Source organism: Bombus terrestris, chromosome 10, assembly GCF_910591885.1.
Source record: "Bombus terrestris chromosome 10, iyBomTerr1.2, whole genome shotgun sequence".
NCBI classification, from domain to species: domain Eukaryota; kingdom Metazoa; phylum Arthropoda; class Insecta; order Hymenoptera; family Apidae; genus Bombus; species Bombus terrestris.
This window is the reverse complement of record NC_063278.1, coordinates 703,769-722,679: the sequence shown is the minus strand read 5'-3', so window position 1 is coordinate 722,679 and position 18,911 is coordinate 703,769. Positions and strand designations below refer to the sequence as shown.

General features: G+C 42.4%; 1 protein-coding gene across 25 annotated transcripts in view; it reads right to left on the bottom strand.

Annotated features, from left to right (window-relative positions):
- LOC100650045 (cuticlin-4) overlaps positions 1-18,911 on the bottom strand; it is a 60,999-nt gene that overhangs the window by 10,666 nt on the left and 31,422 nt on the right. For 23 of the 25 annotated variants that reach the window (XM_048409674.1, XM_048409673.1, XM_048409677.1 and 20 more), the window contains one exon: positions 9,305-9,386. In XM_048409674.1, coding sequence (XP_048265631.1) covers positions 9,305-9,386 — 82 coding nt within the window. Of the gene's footprint in view, positions 1-9,304; positions 9,387-9,474; positions 9,778-10,246; positions 17,157-18,911 lie in introns of those variants that run through there. The other 2 variants (XM_003398014.4, XM_020865052.2) reach the window with 2 other exon arrangements.

Sequence of the window (18,911 nt, the reverse complement as noted above, 5' to 3'; positions counted from 1 at the left end):
AGATGCAGATTTTAGCGAACCACGTATTTCGTCGATTACTTATACTTGTTATTGGGCGGAGAAAGCTACCAGTGCGATTAAAAATAGTATTGCTATAAAATGTGTTTAGTCAACCTCGTCCTTTTACTTTATAAACGGTTAAACGAGCACGCGATAGTATTTATTAAACTTTGTATTTTAACCTTTTAGCAGCGTTACACAATGACGAAGAATTTGACACGAACGATTTAAAAAATAATTATCGCTTTGTGTTTATAGAAAACAGACATCAGCGATTCCGTTCTATTACATTTACGATGATGTTTAAGATATCAAATTTATAACGCTATATTTGATCGCCTGTTTCTCTCGGACTAGTTTTTCTCGTTGTCGCGCTAGTCCCCTCCTCTCGAACGATCGGTATAAAGATCGCGCGTTAATATTTAAAAAATGATATAATCGTTTGTGCTAAGCATTTGCTTCGAAGTTCGTCTTATCGTCGTTATATCGGTATTTTACTATTTATAGTGGAAATTGGATAATTACAGGAATTCCAAGAAATGCTACCGAATGCATCTATTCGAATGTAAAATGAATCGTCGTTTACATAAAATAAAAAAGAAAGCAATTCCAATTGCCATAGGCGTAATTATAATATACACATCGTGACGGATATACGTTACTTGCACGTGTATGCGGTAGAAATTATACGAAACTACGAAAGTAACGAGTGGACGGCGAATGTTTGTGCATTTATGGGAAATTTAAAGTCGCAAAGGTACAGAGAATGCGCGTTGACAGAGAAAGATATAAAAACGCGGCCAGCCTGGCAACGAGTAAAAATCTTTTGCTCTTTCGCAGTCGTAATTTTAGATAACGAGAAAATGTTGGTCGGTTAAAAGTAGCGTAATAAGAACTCGGACATCTTAACTAGGGAATCGTTTGTTCTTTAGTCAAAAATGGAGACTGTCGGGAAAGCCGAGGCGATCCAATTACGAGGAGGCGATTAAAACGACGCCGCGTAGCCCTAACCGTGAGAATCAGGTTGAGAACCGTGGCGAGTGTACGCTCTTTTGTTGAAGTCTGAACTCGCGGGGTGGGATTTTAATTAAAGAAGAACACCGCACGCCGGTACTGCCATGCGAAACGGCGCGACGCGACGGTGCATTAAGCGCATAAACGCCTGTTCCGTCCTTCACTGGCTGCAGCCTTTCTTCTTTCCTACGAATTGTTTCACGAACGTGACGAACTTATCACTGACAATGAGTATACCGCTGGTTCCAACTGTAGCTTTTCGTCTCGTCGGTTTACATTTAAAAGTCCTGATTTCTCGCCTGCTACCTGCTCTTTCTACTCGACTCTCTGGGCTCTACTCGGTTCACATTTTGAAATTTCGACTTTCCGTTTAACACTCGTATTTCTTCGATATTCTTAATATTCTTCTCTCGCTTTCTTCGACTTACGTCTAAAGACTTTGCTCGGGCGTTTAAAATGCGTTGTTCGCCAACGAAAACTTTGCGTCATTCGTAAACTCGATACCCCGGTTATTCGATGTCAGGAAATAACTGTCGCCGTCCACTGTTTCATAACGCGAAACGAAAGTTGGAATTAAGTGTACGCGTTTTATAAAATATATTTGTCACTTATATAATATACGATATTTTGAAACACGTTCGACAAATTTTCCGAAACAAAGGGAAATTTTATCGTTGAAAACAAGTTGTGAACAATTTCGGAATTACTAAAAACGTGCAAGTACTCTTGACAAGATTCCTTTTCTCTCTTTCTTTTTTAATTTTACCATATAATTCTTACCGATATTGTTTCTAGAAGAAAAAAGTAAAATTATAAGAATATTCCAATTCGACATTTTTATGTTTCATTAACATAAAATTATTTATGTTACGGATATTTTACCGAGAACGAAACGAACGAAATTAACGTTATTATTTAAGAAAAAGGCGAATGCTAGACATCGCTATCGAGATGTTTAAAGCGATCGAGAATCACGCGGACGATGTTCGATTACGCTGGCTAGGGAGGTGCAGGTTCGTGAAACAAGTACGGTGTATCGCAACTCGCGGTCACCCACAAGATTACACGTTTCGAACGACCACAAAGAAGAAGAATGTTAGCGTTCTTTTCCCTATTCATCGGCCTTTATCAATAGCGGTTCGCTAACGGCTGTGAAAGTTGCACTAAATGATTTCACTCTTCTTCGACTGCACGACCATAAAACACTTTCAATGTAGTCGTACCTCCTATATCAACGTACATTCTCCTGCCTCTATTCGTCCATATTACTAATTTTCAGACTCGTCGACTGGAAGTATAATTTTTTAAATTTCCAATTTGTCCATAGTGGCGATCGATTTTCTTTGTATAATTAAACCATTCAACGCGAAACAGTACGACAAACGCATCGAAAAACAATTAACAATCTGCTCTACGAGAGAAAACAAATTCGTTACCTATTAACCGTGTAACGTTACTAGCGGAAATTGAAGTAATTACTTTGTCCAGTTTTTACCCGTTTCTCTATTATTCCGTTTTTTTATTTTGCCACTAAACGATCTCCGGATCTCAGAACCGAAGAACTTTCATATAGGTTGATCCTTCGTATTTGAAATATTTTCTCAGCGACAGAGACGACACGACACCAACTAAATACTTTCCATACTTTCGACACCAACGCGTTAAACGATTTCAACGTTACGTTTACAAATTTAATAATTTAACAACGTACATGCATCAACAAGCGCAACGAGCGTTAGTTTGATACGCGCAAAATTCACTTTGATCGATTTCTACAAAGACGGACGAACGATTAATACGTCGCTAATACGTAATTATAAAAGTCAAAAACATCGCTACACCGGACACACGTTTACGTAAACACGTTTTCCTTTCTTTTTTTCCTTCGCATCTTCCAGCGATTTCACTTGTTAAGCCTGTGTCCACTCGTTTCGCGATATACATGCACATCCTATGTATAATATACGTCGGATCATAATCGTTGAAACGTCGATAGCAAGCGCGGAGGTTTTTAATTCCATCTTAGAGGGATAAAAACTAGAGCGATATTTTTTATTTATAAACGCACGTGCGAGCCTTCGGTTTCATTTCTGTGCTTGGGACGGCACGAGCTACCGGCAAGGAATGCAATTAAACGCGTTAGAAGCTAAGATAAATGCCAGTTTGGTGAACCGCAGCCGCTAATTTCCAGAAGCCGGGATCCCCCGTTTCTACGACGAATTATTAGCGAGATGGGTTAGTTTGCGTGCGTTAGTCGCGACCGGTCATCGGCCGTGCAGCCTTCGCTGCTACCAAAGAACCAACATCGAGCGATCTTCGAACCACGCTGGTCCACCAATTGGCATTTTATCATTTTTCCATGAACCATGGTGAAAAGACATTTTTTCTCCGCGAGACTGCTATATTTGGCTGGTTAAATTAAAACGTCGCCCATGCACGCCCCCATGTCTTTTGCATTGTACGCCGACTGTTTTCCGTTTACGTTAATTCCGCAACATATTTCGGTCTAATGTAATTTCGTCCGCGACCCGTCTCGCGCAGCTCGCCGTCGTCGGTCAAATTTTAAGCGTATTTCATTGCGCCAAGTTCGTCAAGTAATTTAAAGGACGCGATGATATTTTACCGTTCGATGATATTTTACGGGTAAGGATAGTGGGTTTAACGTTGCCTCTAAAATATACGTGAGCACGATGGATGCATTATCGTAAAGAATTATCGAACAGGTACGTAACGCGAATTTTTCACTTTGGACCAAACGTGTAACGTTATAATACGCGCGGTGTATTATTGTGGGTTTCGCGTGTGTTTTGCGAACAATAATTCATTCGTTTTTTTTAATCCGCCAACCGTAACACGCAGCCTTCGCGTAACTGTTTAACTACGATTGCATCGGCAACTTTGTTTCAAATGCAACAGTATTCGTAATTCTGCTACTCCCGCGTTTAAACCGTTTAGCAGCAACGTAACGTAAAATCGCTTTATACCAAATGTAAATGTAGTCATCGCGAGAAAAGATTTCGTAACAAATGAGCAGCTATAAGGCGTACTTGTAATTAAAAATGTTCAATTTCAAGCCAATTATGTACTTCGAAAAAGGATTCTCTCTCGATTCTTTACCAGCAACGTTGCAAAACGAAATTATTCGTTATTTCTAGCCCTTTCTAGCTAAAGTATCCTGCATACCTATTTTTTTACTCTTCGAAATATTTTGTAATATTTAACTATTCAACTATTTAATTATTTAACTATTAACTAATTTAACTGTAAGATATTATCAGTTAATGAAAAATATATAATCGATAATTGGCTAGTTTAGAACAAACTAGTTTTAACAAACTTAACGAGAGAAGCGAGCAGGAGTTAATTCGCAAATATGTGCCTTAGCAGAGCAATTAACTCCATCGTCTTATTCGCGTAACGAAGAGAGCGGAAACATCAAAGTCGAACAGATTCGTACAATCTCGGAACAGGTTCTTAACAGATGATCTCGCATCGGTGTTATCGAGAAGCGTTTTAATAAAGAAGCCCGAAGCGACTTGCCCAGAATAGGCAGCACGGCTTGCGTTTGGCAAAGCAAACTCTCGACAACGTAAACACGATGAAACATCATCCCTGAACTTTAACATGTATCGGAAGAAAGAAATTGGTGTGCCGCGAACGTACCTCCTATCGCCATCGATATTTAGAAAAGTCTTAAAAATCGAGTTATGTAACTATCTTTGCGTGCGAGCGACACATATGTCGTAAACTTGACTTCGCCCTAATCGCACCTGCCAGGACAACTATCTAAATTTCGTTTCTCGTTTAGTGCAAGCGACGATCTTTCCAAATACTCGACAAAAGACATCAACAACGCCTCCATTCGAATCTTTTCGACGATAGGAAAGAAGCTAGCGTCGCGAGGCAATCGAACAAGACGTGCGCGATCGTTTCGCGTTAAAAGGCGTACAACAGCCGAAGCGAGACGAGACGAGACGAGACGAGACGAGACGAGACGAGACGAGACGGATAGAAGACGAGACGAGTCGAAAACGAGACGACGCGAGGACAGAGCGAGACATTTCTCAGGAAAGAAAGCTGCCAATGGAAAAGAAGTCGATCCTCGGTTGGAACTCGACTAGAGTCTGACCTGCTACGTATCGTCTCGCGAATCGTTCCTCTTGATAGAGAAAGAGGGAAAGAGGGAAAGAGGGAAAGAGGGAAAGAGGAAAAGAGGGAAAGAGGGAAAGAGGGAAAGGGGCAAAGGGGGGAGGTAAAACAGAGATCGAGGAAACACGGCGAACAGCGAGCGAGGAAGAAGGAGCATCGTCTAGAGAGTATAGTCGAAAGAGGGCATCGCGTCCGGCGCGACGACCTACTATCTTCGCTTCGGCTGCTCGACCGTATAGTTAACATTGACTACACCGTAGTGGTGTCCGCAGGTACATCGCGTACGTACCTGCAAACAGCCAACTGCTGCACCTAGCCGTTTTCATTCGTTCCTTCCTCTCCCAGCGTTCCCCAGCGTCGTTCCTTCTTCTTTCGAATTACCTAATCTTCGGAATTTCTAAAATTTACTCGTAAAATTTCATCCGATCGATTCGTGAAAATTACGCAGGACGAGCTAACAGAGACTCGGCTAACGTCGAATAAGCAATGTGTATACGTTGTTTTTCATTATCGTTCGGATTATACGAAAACCTGTTAAATCGATTTTATTTGAATTTTATTTCTTTTCAAGAAACCCAATGTTTTACTATCGTTACCTACAACTAGATCGTGACATCTTTACGCAGATTCGTACCTTTTTATATTGGACATAACCAAAGCCCTGCAACTTGCATAGAATTCTCGTTTACCTTGTGGCGAGTATTTCACATTGGTCGTTACATTCGTAATTTTACGAGTTTCGTAATACGTACTCTTGCGATTCGTATTAAAAGGTCTGTAGGATCGCATCGTCGATCGAGTAACGTTTTCTGTAATAAACGAGACTGTCAGGAACGTTTTGAACTGGGCGCTTTCAAAGTGCTTGATCGTGATGATATCGAGCTGCTTTTTGATCTTCCGTTCCGCCAATTATTTATCTTATTTTACACGCGATACTGACTTATTATTCGTTCGACTCTCTTCCTACGATATATCGGATGGCGCTTAATGGCAGACAGAGACGACCGATAAAAATCGTAGATTCGAGTTGGAAACTTTATATTAAAATAGAATTAAACAACTGTAACCAATGCAATACCGGTTTCGTATAATGTTATGCTTCCGTTAAACGTTATCGCGCAAACCAATATGAAATAAATTTGCAACTGTTAGAAAAATAAATTTATTAATTACGTAGAATGCAATTTATTCGTAACAAAAACTTCGCTTTAATCGCACTACTCGTCTTGCCAGCGGCTACATTTTTAACAAGCAAATAACAAAGCCGAATGAAATATCCATCGAACGAATGGAATGAAATTAATGACGATAAGTCTCGCTAATTGCTTACTCGGAATATCTTTTATCCGTTTTCGTTAAAAACATTTGTATCGATGAAATTCAACATCATGGTTGGAAGCTCTCGTTAATTCGCATCGATCGACGAATACATTTTGTCCGATTAACGCGAATTTAAATGTTTAGTCGGCAAAGTATTACATACGCTTGGACAAATTGATTGCGTTTATCCGAACATAATTATAGAAACGTGGAAAAATGACATGGATCTACGCGCAGAGCCAACGTTCGTAGGTTATAATCCGCTTATAGTAGCGCAATATGCAAACACGATGCGTAGACCACGCGTTTCCTTTTATTCCACCCTTCGCGGTTTTTCATACGGCAACTAAAAAGATACACGCATCCGTGAAATATCGATCGGCATTCGGATTAAACGATAAAACCGATAAAACTTTCCTCCAAATCTCCATACATACGACACAGCTAACTAGATTGACTTTCGAATTCAATGAGTTAGCCTAACTGAACGGAAAGCGTTTGAAACGAATTTATCGCTTCGGTTCCATTTGTTTAAAATCGCGCACCTGTAATTCCTGTAAACAGCTCAACACGCGAGACGCCATTTGATCGCAGCAAATGCCGCGCGTTATTCCAATAAACTTTCATTTCAATTTCTTACGATAATCGATTCCTCGTTCGTTCGATTCGTTTATTCGTGAAATAATTTTTGCTAAGAAATTGCATGAAATTTATGCGCGTAAAACTTCATTTACTTAGACAAAAGCCCCAGAGCACTTGCCAAATAAACGTTGAGAATCGTTTAATCGAAGGATCGTTGGTAATCGTTGTCGAGGAAAATATCGATTAATTTGAAATAATTAATATTTCGTACCATCTTTTGTTCTTTCGATATCGAAAGAACATTTTTATTAGGCCCGTTTCGTGTCATCTGTCGATCAAAATTGGATCGAGCTTGATCCGTATAAGCTATAGGAACTGCCAAGCCAGTAAATATATAATAACTAGTATCAGATCTTTTGTCTTTGCAATTATTAAAACCGTACAAACCGTATTTTGTAACGTTGATATAGACTTTAAGAGATAAAAGTATAATCGTTTGATCGATCGTTCAAGTATGCATAAATGTTCAAAGATGCACAGAATGCACGTAATATTCATAAATACGCCATTTTCTAAGCGAAACACGATTTTATTATCCGCTTAGATTCCATAAAAATACGATATTTATTTATTCCCGTCATATCGCTTTAACCCTAATCCCACTACGTACATATTAAGATAGTAAAGTATAGTAGAGATGAAAGATGGGGGCAGTTTTAGTGTCAAGATATTAAGTCGCGCGTGGCACGCTCGTACTCAACTGTTCCAGACTGTTCAAAGTGGTAACCGTTTCCATTCAGGCTTTTACCTCGAAACGATCAGCACCGAACGACGACGATACATAGCGCGAGAAGAGCCCGCGGCAACCTTCATTCCCCTTAAGCCTCAACGTCGCGTTGTTTCTCGGCCAGCATGCGCGTCCCGCGAATAGCGGTCCGACCGGCGAACGTTTAGGCATCGATCAAACACGATCGCTTTTTTTCAACCTATCCGAAGGATATTGAGCGTTTTTTAACGCGTATCTTAACGCGTTTTTTAACGGTGATGGAAATCGTTAACGGTCCGATCCGAATCTTTAATCCCGCAGTCGCTGCCACATCGAAATCGCGTTATTATCGCGCGATCCTTTCCAGTAGATCGCCGAGTTCGTTCACGTAACAAGACAAGATATACATTTTTTTTTTTCGCCATTCTGTACGAAGAAATATGAAATCGTCGTCGGTCGGAGGGTTAACCACGAGTTCGACGAAGGAAACGCGCAATCACGCGCTGTGTATCGCGCGATACATCCTAAATTTCCGGATGTTTTCGGACTTGTTCGGCGAACGATCAAACGTCGAGGGAATTCATCGCGCTTCTTTCCGCAATGACGTCGACGCTTGAAAAGGATCGTTTTGCGATATCGCGTGTTTACAGACGATGTCGTAGCGGGATCGACTACGAATAACGACGCGAGATCGCAACACGCGACAGTTGCGATATCCTAGCGAAATCGTACGCCCGCGCGCATTGCACGATTAAAAAGCCGAATCGCGCAGCGTGACCGACGCTCGGCATCGTCGTTGCGACACCGCGACGTCGCATCCGTTCTAAACGAGGGGAACAGTCGCTAACCGCGATCCTAATCTCGTTCGTTCGACGGTAAATCAAAGGTTGGCAAGTAGCAATACCGATCGCAACCTGCGCTTACGAACAAACAGTTGAGATCGATGATAATAGTATCGAGGATGGTTGTCGCCTCGGAGTATGATTTAATTAAACGACGTTCGTTAAAAAACGAAAGCGAAAGATCGGTTGAAAACTTTGACATTCCTGTAATCGCTGGTTGAAGTACAGCGCTTGTTAATTATTTCGTTAATAATTAAACGTCGAACGACTATCAATTTCCTGCGTAAGAGTTTTCTCGAGACAACGTCTTTCGAGAATTAGCTTATCGAAAGTATCAAATTTTGACGTAGTTCTCTGTAGTTTGAAAAACGTGTACTTATCCGTGACTTTAACGTTTCGCGTGGATTACGAAGGCAATTTAACCTATCGTAGCGAGAAAGAAACGGGCGACGTTCGTCAAATTCTGTTTCCATTGCGGTTTATACTTGTAATACCGATCCATAACGCATCGCGTTTCCACTTGCGCGTACGGATACGCGTAAAGAATCCTCCGAACCCGTTGTTAAAGAGACGAACGAGTCGGACGACGAGACCGTATCTGATCGTCGAATAAATGGTAAATCGTACTCACAGCTAAAAGCAAAGGCAGCAACAAGATTAAAGTCGATTTCCGTATACTCCGCCACGTCCTCTCCATCGTGCAAGTGTCCTCTCTGCAATAAAAAGCAAAACAAAGGTTAAACAGCTGTTCGATCGGCAATCGATCGTTGATGTTGGATCGATGGAACGCTCGGATCTTACGTAGATCACGCGATATTTCGATTCGTAGACGATTACGTCGATCCACTCTATGACGATTCGGAGCATCTAGATTATTCGTTGTTCATTTTTAACAACGAACGACATCGTTGCCACCCCGTTCGCGTAAGTGGAATGCGAGCACCGAACGCGAGAGGATCGGAAATATACCGGATAAAAGAGATTCGTGGCATTTATCGTCAGTCGGGTGCACAAGTAGCACGTTTACCGTCCGCGGTTTAAACAAAGGACGTTGCGCAACGAGCATCTAAACCGCACTCTACGAAAGCCGAGCTTCTTAATTGAAAGCTCGTTGGGAATGACGCGGTGAAAGAAAAAGTCGCAGCCCTGCATCGTCGGGAAATTCAATTCCGCGAGATTTAAAGTCTGCTTTTTCTCTGTCGGAATTGGCGAGGAAATGAAGTTTGAAAGGGGGAGGAGAGAGCGAGGAGGAACAAAAAATAGGAGAAAAATTAAATTCCGTGGATAGCGCGGAGACAAGGGAAAGAGTTCAAAGACGAAACGCGAGAAAACAAGAAAACTTGTACTTCGAATGGGAGGAGAGATCAAAGGGAACGAGGATCGCGAGTCCGTGCGATCAAAAAGTACCAAAAACTTCGAGTGGAAGAGTACGACGGATGGTGAAAAGCGCGAGGAAAAAACGAGAGAAAAATATCGGACGAATATCCGCGTTCTTTGCCCTGCGGATAGGAGGAAAAACGGCGAATAGCGAGGACAAGAACGAATCGAAAGAGAAAAAAATCGATCGAAGCACCTCTCACGAATCCTTCGTTTCTTCGCAGAGAAACACTGGTCTATGGTGGTCTATAGCGTTCGAGAGACGCACCGATGTCCTTTGGAAAGAAGCTGGCGTCGTTCCGCGCGATCCCTTTATCAACCCCCCGGTTGGAGCACGCCTTCCAAGGGGTACACACGAAGCGATAACCCCGAGTGATAATTCACGCTCGTCGATCGTTCGTCATCGGGGCCGAGTGCGCGAGCGTGCTTCCTTTTCCCGTTTAAAGAAAAAGGGAACCTGTGGCTCTGTGTGACGCGACTGCACGGTCCCAGAGGTGGTTACCTTGGCCGACGGGGACTGACTGAAGGTGCGAGCCACGCTCGTCTCCGCCACGAGCCACGTCCCAGTGACCTACTCACGATCTCGATCGTCCGCGCTTTACACTCGCCCCTCCTCCGGCTTCTTCCGCCTTCTACGTAAGCAAAGTCCCAAACAGGCCCACCGTCCTCGCTCGCTGCTACTCCCCTACCCTACCGCAAAACGCCGCTCTCTGCCACCGTTTCCATTCCTTCTTTTTCCTCCTTTCGCGTCCTCTTCTCTCTTTCTTTCACCGTCGCTCCTCCGTCTTCCTCTCTATTTCCCCCTATATATACAATTTCTCTTTCCCTCTTTATTCGCCATCTCTCTTTTCCACTTCCCACCGTCTTCTCCTTTATCTGTCCGCTGGAGCGTGCAACGTTGCTCGGGCACAGGTGAAAGATTCCCGGAGCAAGGCGCGAGATTCATTAAACGGCCAATGGGGAGGAGAGAGCCGCGTTTATTTCGGTGGTCGTTGTTCTTCTCCGAACGGAGGCAACGTATCGACGCTTTTAACGAGCTCTCTTTGCCTCGAGTTACCCCGCTCCTAGATATCGTAAATAAAGCGCCACGCTCGACCGAGTGAATCGACAAAACGGGAAGAGCGAACTTTTCTTTTTTCTTTTTCTTTTTCTTTTTCTTTTCTTTTTCTTCTTCTTCTTCTTCTTCTTATAGATTTTCTCTTCAAGAGGAAAACGTTAAATTCCCGGAATTATAGAAGCATCTTCCTTTCGTGGAACGTGCCTCGGATTACTCGCTACGCATACACCGTAAAGTATCGAAAGTACGTATTTGATTTATTTCCGTCGTCGATCGACCATATCCGTCAGATCGTCCTATAAATACAATTCTCTCGATACGTACATCGATTGATCGATAAACGTATCTTCCTGGTGCTTACCATTTTTTACCATCTAGCTATCCAAAGTCTATCCATCGAGCTTTCCAAAGACTCATTTTCCAGCCAATATCATACGCTTCGATTACATCCGTTAAGCTATCGCCTGTTATTTAAATTTCGATTCAGCGAATTTAACATTCGCCGAACGTATTGTGTCTGGAATCTTGTAACGCAACATCGCTCGCGAAGCGCTATTTTACGAAGAAACTCGTTTGCTAGAGAACACGTAATAGAACGACGAACGATACAGATATCGCGGTGTCGGTTCGCCGGTGGACAAAGAACCGAGACAGAAAAATCTCTGAAAAATATTTCGGTTATCCGTCACATAGGTGAGAGGTACGCCGATCGTGACTCGAATCGTGCCACGGAACCAACGAATCAATCGCGACAAAAATGTCTCGACCATGGAAACAAGGACGTCGCGACTAGGTCCGATTTCGATAAATCGCTAAAAGAAAGAAAGATGCGAATCAATGACTGCATTACGTTCTACGATTTTTTCTCTGTTGAACCAAAAAATTGAAACGAAAGTTGACGCTACTTTTGCATTTAAACTTATTACACAATCACAAATAAAATTTATTGGACATAAATCTTTGGAACGATAAATAAAAGCATCCGGTTAGTTGAAAATATTTCAAGTTAAAACAAGCCTTGCTGAAACTTTGATATCGACCGTCATCTATTACGGTTTAGTAATAACAGCCTTTTTTAATTTTTTCGTTTCCGCGTTGCGCGCTTATCCAACTATCAGCGATAACGACAAAGTGTAAAAATGTTTTCACATTCGTTTATTGTCACTGAGATTTTTACCTAGACATGGAAATGACAGACATGGAAATTGAGCGTGAATGTGTCTGGTATGGTCTGGTATGGTCAAAGTCGAACAAATTTACCGAGAAAAGAAAAACAAAAAGAAAGAAGAAGAAAATTTACGAATATTTCTTATACCGAATAGCTGTTAAACTAAAAGGTATCGCTCCAAATAGCGATAGTCGGTTAAACGCGAAGGTGTAAATAAGCTTCTAAAACATATCAAAGTTTTCGGTACATCTCGATTGGCCATAGTATCGTACAACGAGAAGCGGGCAATTTGCATAATTATCGTGTATCTATTAATTGCAACGTGGCAGGAGACGGTAACACGGAGCCGTGCATATTATAAAACGCTCCACTTTCGCGGATACGAGAGATCACCGCGTTACTCACCAGCGTACACGGAACGCGAGACGAATCGATCAGACTTTTGCGAGACGAGCGGTTAACGCGCAAGCCCTCGAACAGATAGCCAACGAAACGTCGCCCTCGAGTTAAGCTCGGCACACTTTCCATTTCGCTTCTCGAAATCGCGTCGTAAACCTGAATTTGCGTAACACCGCGACCGATAAGAACCAGACTAGAAAAGCAAGCAGCGGTCTGACCCACATTTCTCACCCGCATTCTGCTAATCCAAACCATCCGGAAGTGGCTTATGGTAGTGGTTGTGCGTAGGGATAACGCCGAACGATAGATAATACGTGAAAGTGCGAGTGAATGCAACGCAACCGCCATACTTTAATAATAAATCGCATCGAAGGTGGCGTTCCAACGGCTTTAATAAAATTATCGCGTTAAGCTCTTGTTATAAAATAAATCGTCTTCGTTTTGATTAAATTTAACTATCTATCGAAAGTACGATAAACGTCCAACGAAAATATCTTAAATACCGTCGGACGTACATTGCGATGCGTATACATTCGATAACGTTGTTATAAAAATTCGATATCGAATTTCGCTGCAAGAAATCGATTCCACGTATTTGCATTCAAATGGAACGTAAAAATTGATCGAAAAGCCAATCACCATGGTAACACCGTTATCCCGAAATTGAATAGAAAGTATATCTATTAGTTTTTCATCGAACGTTGTATGTATAATTCGTTTATTATTTCTTTCATAAAAGGATTCATAGAGAGGATTATCTCAGCGTAGCCGAGATATATAACCTTTTACCATACGATACTTTCGTAACACGACAAATCCTCCATTTACTTTAATATCGTACATATTTTAATGTTTCGTGTATTTTGTCTGTAAAAACGTTCGATGAGCTTGCAATTCATCTTCGAAGAAGAAAAATGGAAGTAACTTTTTTTACCTAACGAATACCAAGATATTCTGCTTCTATTTTTACCTACATTCCTCCATTTTACTCGGTCAGATTGCATTCCTTCGCTCTTTCTAACCACGGCTTCTCTTTGTACACGGAAAAGTATCTCTCCTATTCGTCAAAGTTGTTTCTTTTCGAATCGTATGAAACGCAAACTTGGAGCTTTTTAAAAGTCCATGGACCACTATTTCAATCAGATATCGCGATCGTATCTTTGTCAAGAATTTCGTCTTCTCGCCTCTCTAACTGTTTCGTTTCGTTACTGGTAATGAAATTTCAAAAGCGTTTTATATAATATATACGATAGAATTTTTTAAGTTCTTTGTAGTAAGCGTACAAATACTCTCGTATCGCGTAACTCGACATCTTTTCATACGCGATATCGATGTCGGTACAAGAACGAGATCTATGCGAAGACGCGCGAGACAAACACAGATGCAAACTGGAATCGGGATCCGGTAGAAAGGTGAACTAATAGGAGAAAGCGGCCCCAAAAATTAATCCTTCGGCTTGGCGCCGGTGTAGCCGATCGAAAATCGTGAATTTAGGCAGGCGGTATCCTAGAATTTCGTTCCGGATACCCAAATCTTTATCTGCTTAGCGACGGAGACAGGGCCACATGTTCGACGCGGGACTGTCTTTGCGCGTATCTTAAATTTACATACGTAGACGCGTACCGAAATCTTGACCCATTTCGTCTTAGCGTCTCTGCCCTCTGTTTACCATCTCTGCTATACTTTGCTCGACGTATCTACGCGCCTCGCCGATTATATTACTTCAACGAGCCGCTTTAAATTTACGAAAGTCACCGCTGTTAAACGTATGCCTGATCTCGAGCAAGATAATCATCTTCTTTCGAGTAGGAAGATTAAAGTTTACACCTAGCAAACCACTTGCCGACCAAACACTCGATTATAAGATTTCGTTATAAGTTGAAACGATTAGAATTTAATTACAACTCATAACAGCTCTAAGACTGAAGGAGAAGCTTTGTAATTAGAAAATTTGATCAGCGACTATCGCGATCCCTCGATAATTTCATTCTTCCGTGTTTCGACAAGAGCGCGATCTGTCTCTGCCGAATATCGCTCGTATCGTTCAACGGCTACGTCGAAGAAGCTACCGATAACATTCGACGCTCGAAATATCATTCCGAATATACGGAGAAACGTGAAAAGTGTCACGAGTTGCGAAAAGTCGCAAATTAACAGCGTCCGTTGCCATCCTGAGAGGAAACGATCGTTCGAAAGATTGACTCGCATAATGAAAATTATCGATTACGAATTTATCTTCGTTTCGAGTTTTCTTCGTACGAGGACATCTGTTTTCGGACTTGATTCTACTTTTTTCAGCAAAAGATGGATAATAATCGTCTCGCGGATTCTCGCGGAATTGCATCGTAAAGAACAAACGAATAATGAAATCAAGCGAGTTGGCAAAACTCTTTAATCGCTTCCAACAATTCCTATAACAAAGAGACTAACGAACGTGATAAGAATTTCACGAACTTCCTGCAATTTTTGCAAGATCCGGTTAAAAAGGTTAGCCGTTTCGTTTGAACAAACGTGCGAACTATTCGAGAGTCTGTTAGCGGCAAAAAATCGGGGAAATCGTCCTTTCGAATACAATGAATCGACTTCTCTTCCGCAACGAGAATAGATTTTTTTGCAACTAGCTTTTCTCCGATTACCGTGTGCCGGTGATTCGCGCATCTTTTATCCGGAGAAACGAAGAGGGGGGAGAGAGAGAGAATGCACTCGTGTCGAGAATGTGTCGTTTATGTCTCACGTCCTAAATACGATGCGTAGACACCGGAGAAAACGACACCGAACGGGATCGAGCTCGCGAACCATTAGCAACGATCGGAATAAACAGTTCGTCCTTGAAATCGTTGCGGATCGACGGACAGCGCGTTAAAAGGCGCGTCCAGTCGCATCAAAGTACGCGACCAAGAGTAATCGTTGATCGGAGAAACAGCGTTGCGCGATTATTTCGGCAAACTACGTTCCGTCACGCGCCTCCTCTACCCTCGTTTTCGCCAGTCCAGCGATTCGCCTTGCATCTTGCAAACAGATCCGAGAGATATCTTCGTGAATTTATCATCGTTGGTCGTTAAATCTTAACGTACCGTTTTTTCTTTCCATCAACGGCCGTCGCAAACCGACCTACATTTCGAAAACATCGAAGAATCCGTTCCGTTTCTGCCAATTAGTCGCGAATTATTTCCTTAACGACGATAGCGCGGCTAAAGATTCGATCGTAGATAGAAAATGATCGATCGAGTCGAACGATAGCGGATCTTGGAGATTAGAATTACGACAGCGAGCTATATCGTCAGAAACAGCGGCAAAGTGTTCGAAAATTGAGGCGCGAAAAACCCGGTGATCGCGAATCTTTCGAAAAGTATTCTAACGCGATCGAGATCCTTCCTTTACGAATTACGTAAATGATTTCTTGCGACCGTTTGTAAATCAGAAATTCGTCAAACGGAGTTTATTCGCTACGTCGCCAGATGCATCTTCAGTCGACAGCTTGAACGAGACACGCGTACGTATATGATGGCATAACTTTCGGGCTGATCGCCTTCGCGACGGGCGGTTTACCATAAGAGTTCCGATTCGATAAAGATAGTGACGTATGTGCGAAAATTGTGCGTACAAGGCGAAACGTACGAAACGAAAAATACAATGCGAATCTAAAGCGATCAAGGTCCGGAGACAGAACGTCGCTGGCACGAAGGAAACGAGAAGGCAGAAGTGGCAGTTTCCTCGTCGCGGAAATCAGATATCGAATAGCAACGCGGCTTCCTGCTCGACCCGTATTTTTTTCTCGCTTGGTTATTATTATTAGCGACGGCGGCGACCGGTGGTGCAACCCTTTGTTCCACCGAGGTGCGTGACAGGTGCGAGCACATGACGTAACGAGGTACCGTTATAGCTACGATGCACGGTAGTGGCACACGCACCGAACGAAACCCCGTACGAATGCCAGACGACGCGGTTGCCCAACGCGCACCATGGTAGGACGGTGTTGCGCGAAATTCTGTCGCCCGTTGTGAAAGTGACATGGAGGAAAGGATGCGAAGGTAAAAAAAGATGATCCGAGTATGCTAATGGTTACACCGTTCCACTTATCGATGGAAAGTTAATCGTACAACGTATGGTATTTTCGAGGAAACCGGAAAGTGGACTCGATTCGAGTTTTCGCCGAGCGATTGGTCAAAATGTTCCAACCGACGCGCTGAATGTTCGGATCTTGCGAAATTGAACTTTATAGTCGAGTGTATCGACTATGTACGTAATTAATGAAAATAAATCAAGTTCGATCGTCGAAGCAACGATCAAGAGGTAAAAGAGGGTCCGCCACGCCGTAAAAGAGGTAAAACGATCGTCGGAAATAATAAGCAGAATAGCGAGCAAATGTAACATAAAATGCGTACAGTTAAAAAGCATGTCGTTAAACTGATCAAAGTATATCTCTATCTTCTATCGAAACGATTCAAGAGAGAAACAAATACACCGCCTATCCAAGTAGGTATGTAACACTCTTCTATCTATATAACGTTCATTTTATAATTAGCGACCACGAAAAATTTGGATCAAACGTATCGAATTAGAGAAAGACGGATAATAGATCCTGCTTCTCCAAATCTCTAAATTACGAGACCGAAACATCTTTTTATCGATAGAATGCGCAAAAAACGGAGGAATAGGATAGTTGTGGACAAAATTTTTCTTAATTTATGTTTCCTTAATTTATGAAAATAAGGGGGCGAAAGATAGGTAGTCGATTAACAGGTTGAAACGGAGAAACAGCGGAGAAAGATTTCAAAGAGATGCATTTTAAACGCGTATGTGCTTTTTTTCTCGTTTTCCGATGTTTCTTTCTCCGAAGAATAGTTTGCTGCTAAGGCGAGGCAGAAAGCGGGAAATTAAGGCAACATCGCGCCGCGGAAAATTGATCTCGCGTGAACACGGCCGGTTGCCCAGGAACTTTCACGAATATTCGTCTCGCTCGTTAAAGGGACGAAACAAAAGGCTCTCGATGGTATTTCTGCTGATCGCGCGAAATTATCCGGCGACGTTCCAACCGTCACGGAATGACTACACAGCATCGAACTCGAATGACAGGTGGCGGGCATTCGCTTGCTTCGCGGCAACTACCTTCGAACCGATTTTCACGGAAAAATCTACAAACGAAAGTAAGCGATATAACGTAAAAGGCTCTGCGAGAAATTGCAGCGAAACGATAAAAACAACAATTGGAAATTATTAGGATGAAAGGACGAAAGACTTGACAATTTCCGCGGAGATATCGACGAAACAAACGAGAAAAAGAAACTTGGAGAAACAAGTAAAACTGTTTGATACGTTTTAGCCCTGTTTCGCGACTATAAATCGCGCGTATGCGAATACCGATTCAGGAAATCTGATATTACTAAAAGTACGATATCAAATTTGAACGTTTATCCGCGTAGCAACGTTTTCATGTTTGCTGAAAAGTCGACCACTGAACTCAATTACGTCTCTAAATCATTGGCATTTATCGCGAATCTCGTCTCCTATGCAGTTACATCGAGTACGAATCTTGAACGGCGCTGCTGAGATTCAGAATGAAGAATCCATCCTTTTCCAGCGATCGTCCAGCTTCGTTTCTCTCTTCGTTATCCAGCACGAAGATCTTTCTCTGCCTACACGCGGCCTTATTCTCCGCATAGAGCCGGAGAAGGAAGGACGCCTCGAAGAGAGACGCGAGAACGCTGACACACTGACTCGCTACCCCACATACCCTTTTGCCTTTTCAACGTGTGTTTTCGCCAGACCAACAGAGTGGGGACAAGAAGCAAGGAAACGAGGAGAAGGGATCAGCTTTGTTCGACGAACGTTGGCAAAAAAAACGCCTGCTATTTTCATAGAAAACGATCGAACGATACGAGAGAGAGAGAGAGAGAGAGAGAGAGAGACTATATATTACCGCAGGATTGCTCGCGCGAACGGAAGTGCGTGTTTTATCGTAATGGATAAAAACGAAGCGTTGATTAAAGATTTAAAAAAAAACAGAGGTAACCAACGTAATTATTTGGAAAACGAAGAGCGTTTTCGAACGAAATGACGGAGCAGAATCGTGCAAACGAACGAAACGCAAAAGCGCGATTCACCAAATGATAGAAAACAGAAAAACACAAACGATCGAAAAGATTTCCAACGGTGATCGTTCACGCGTGTAATGCGAAAAAAGACTCTCGAGATGTCACCTTCGAAGATGCTCGGAAACTAAACGGAAATTACGCA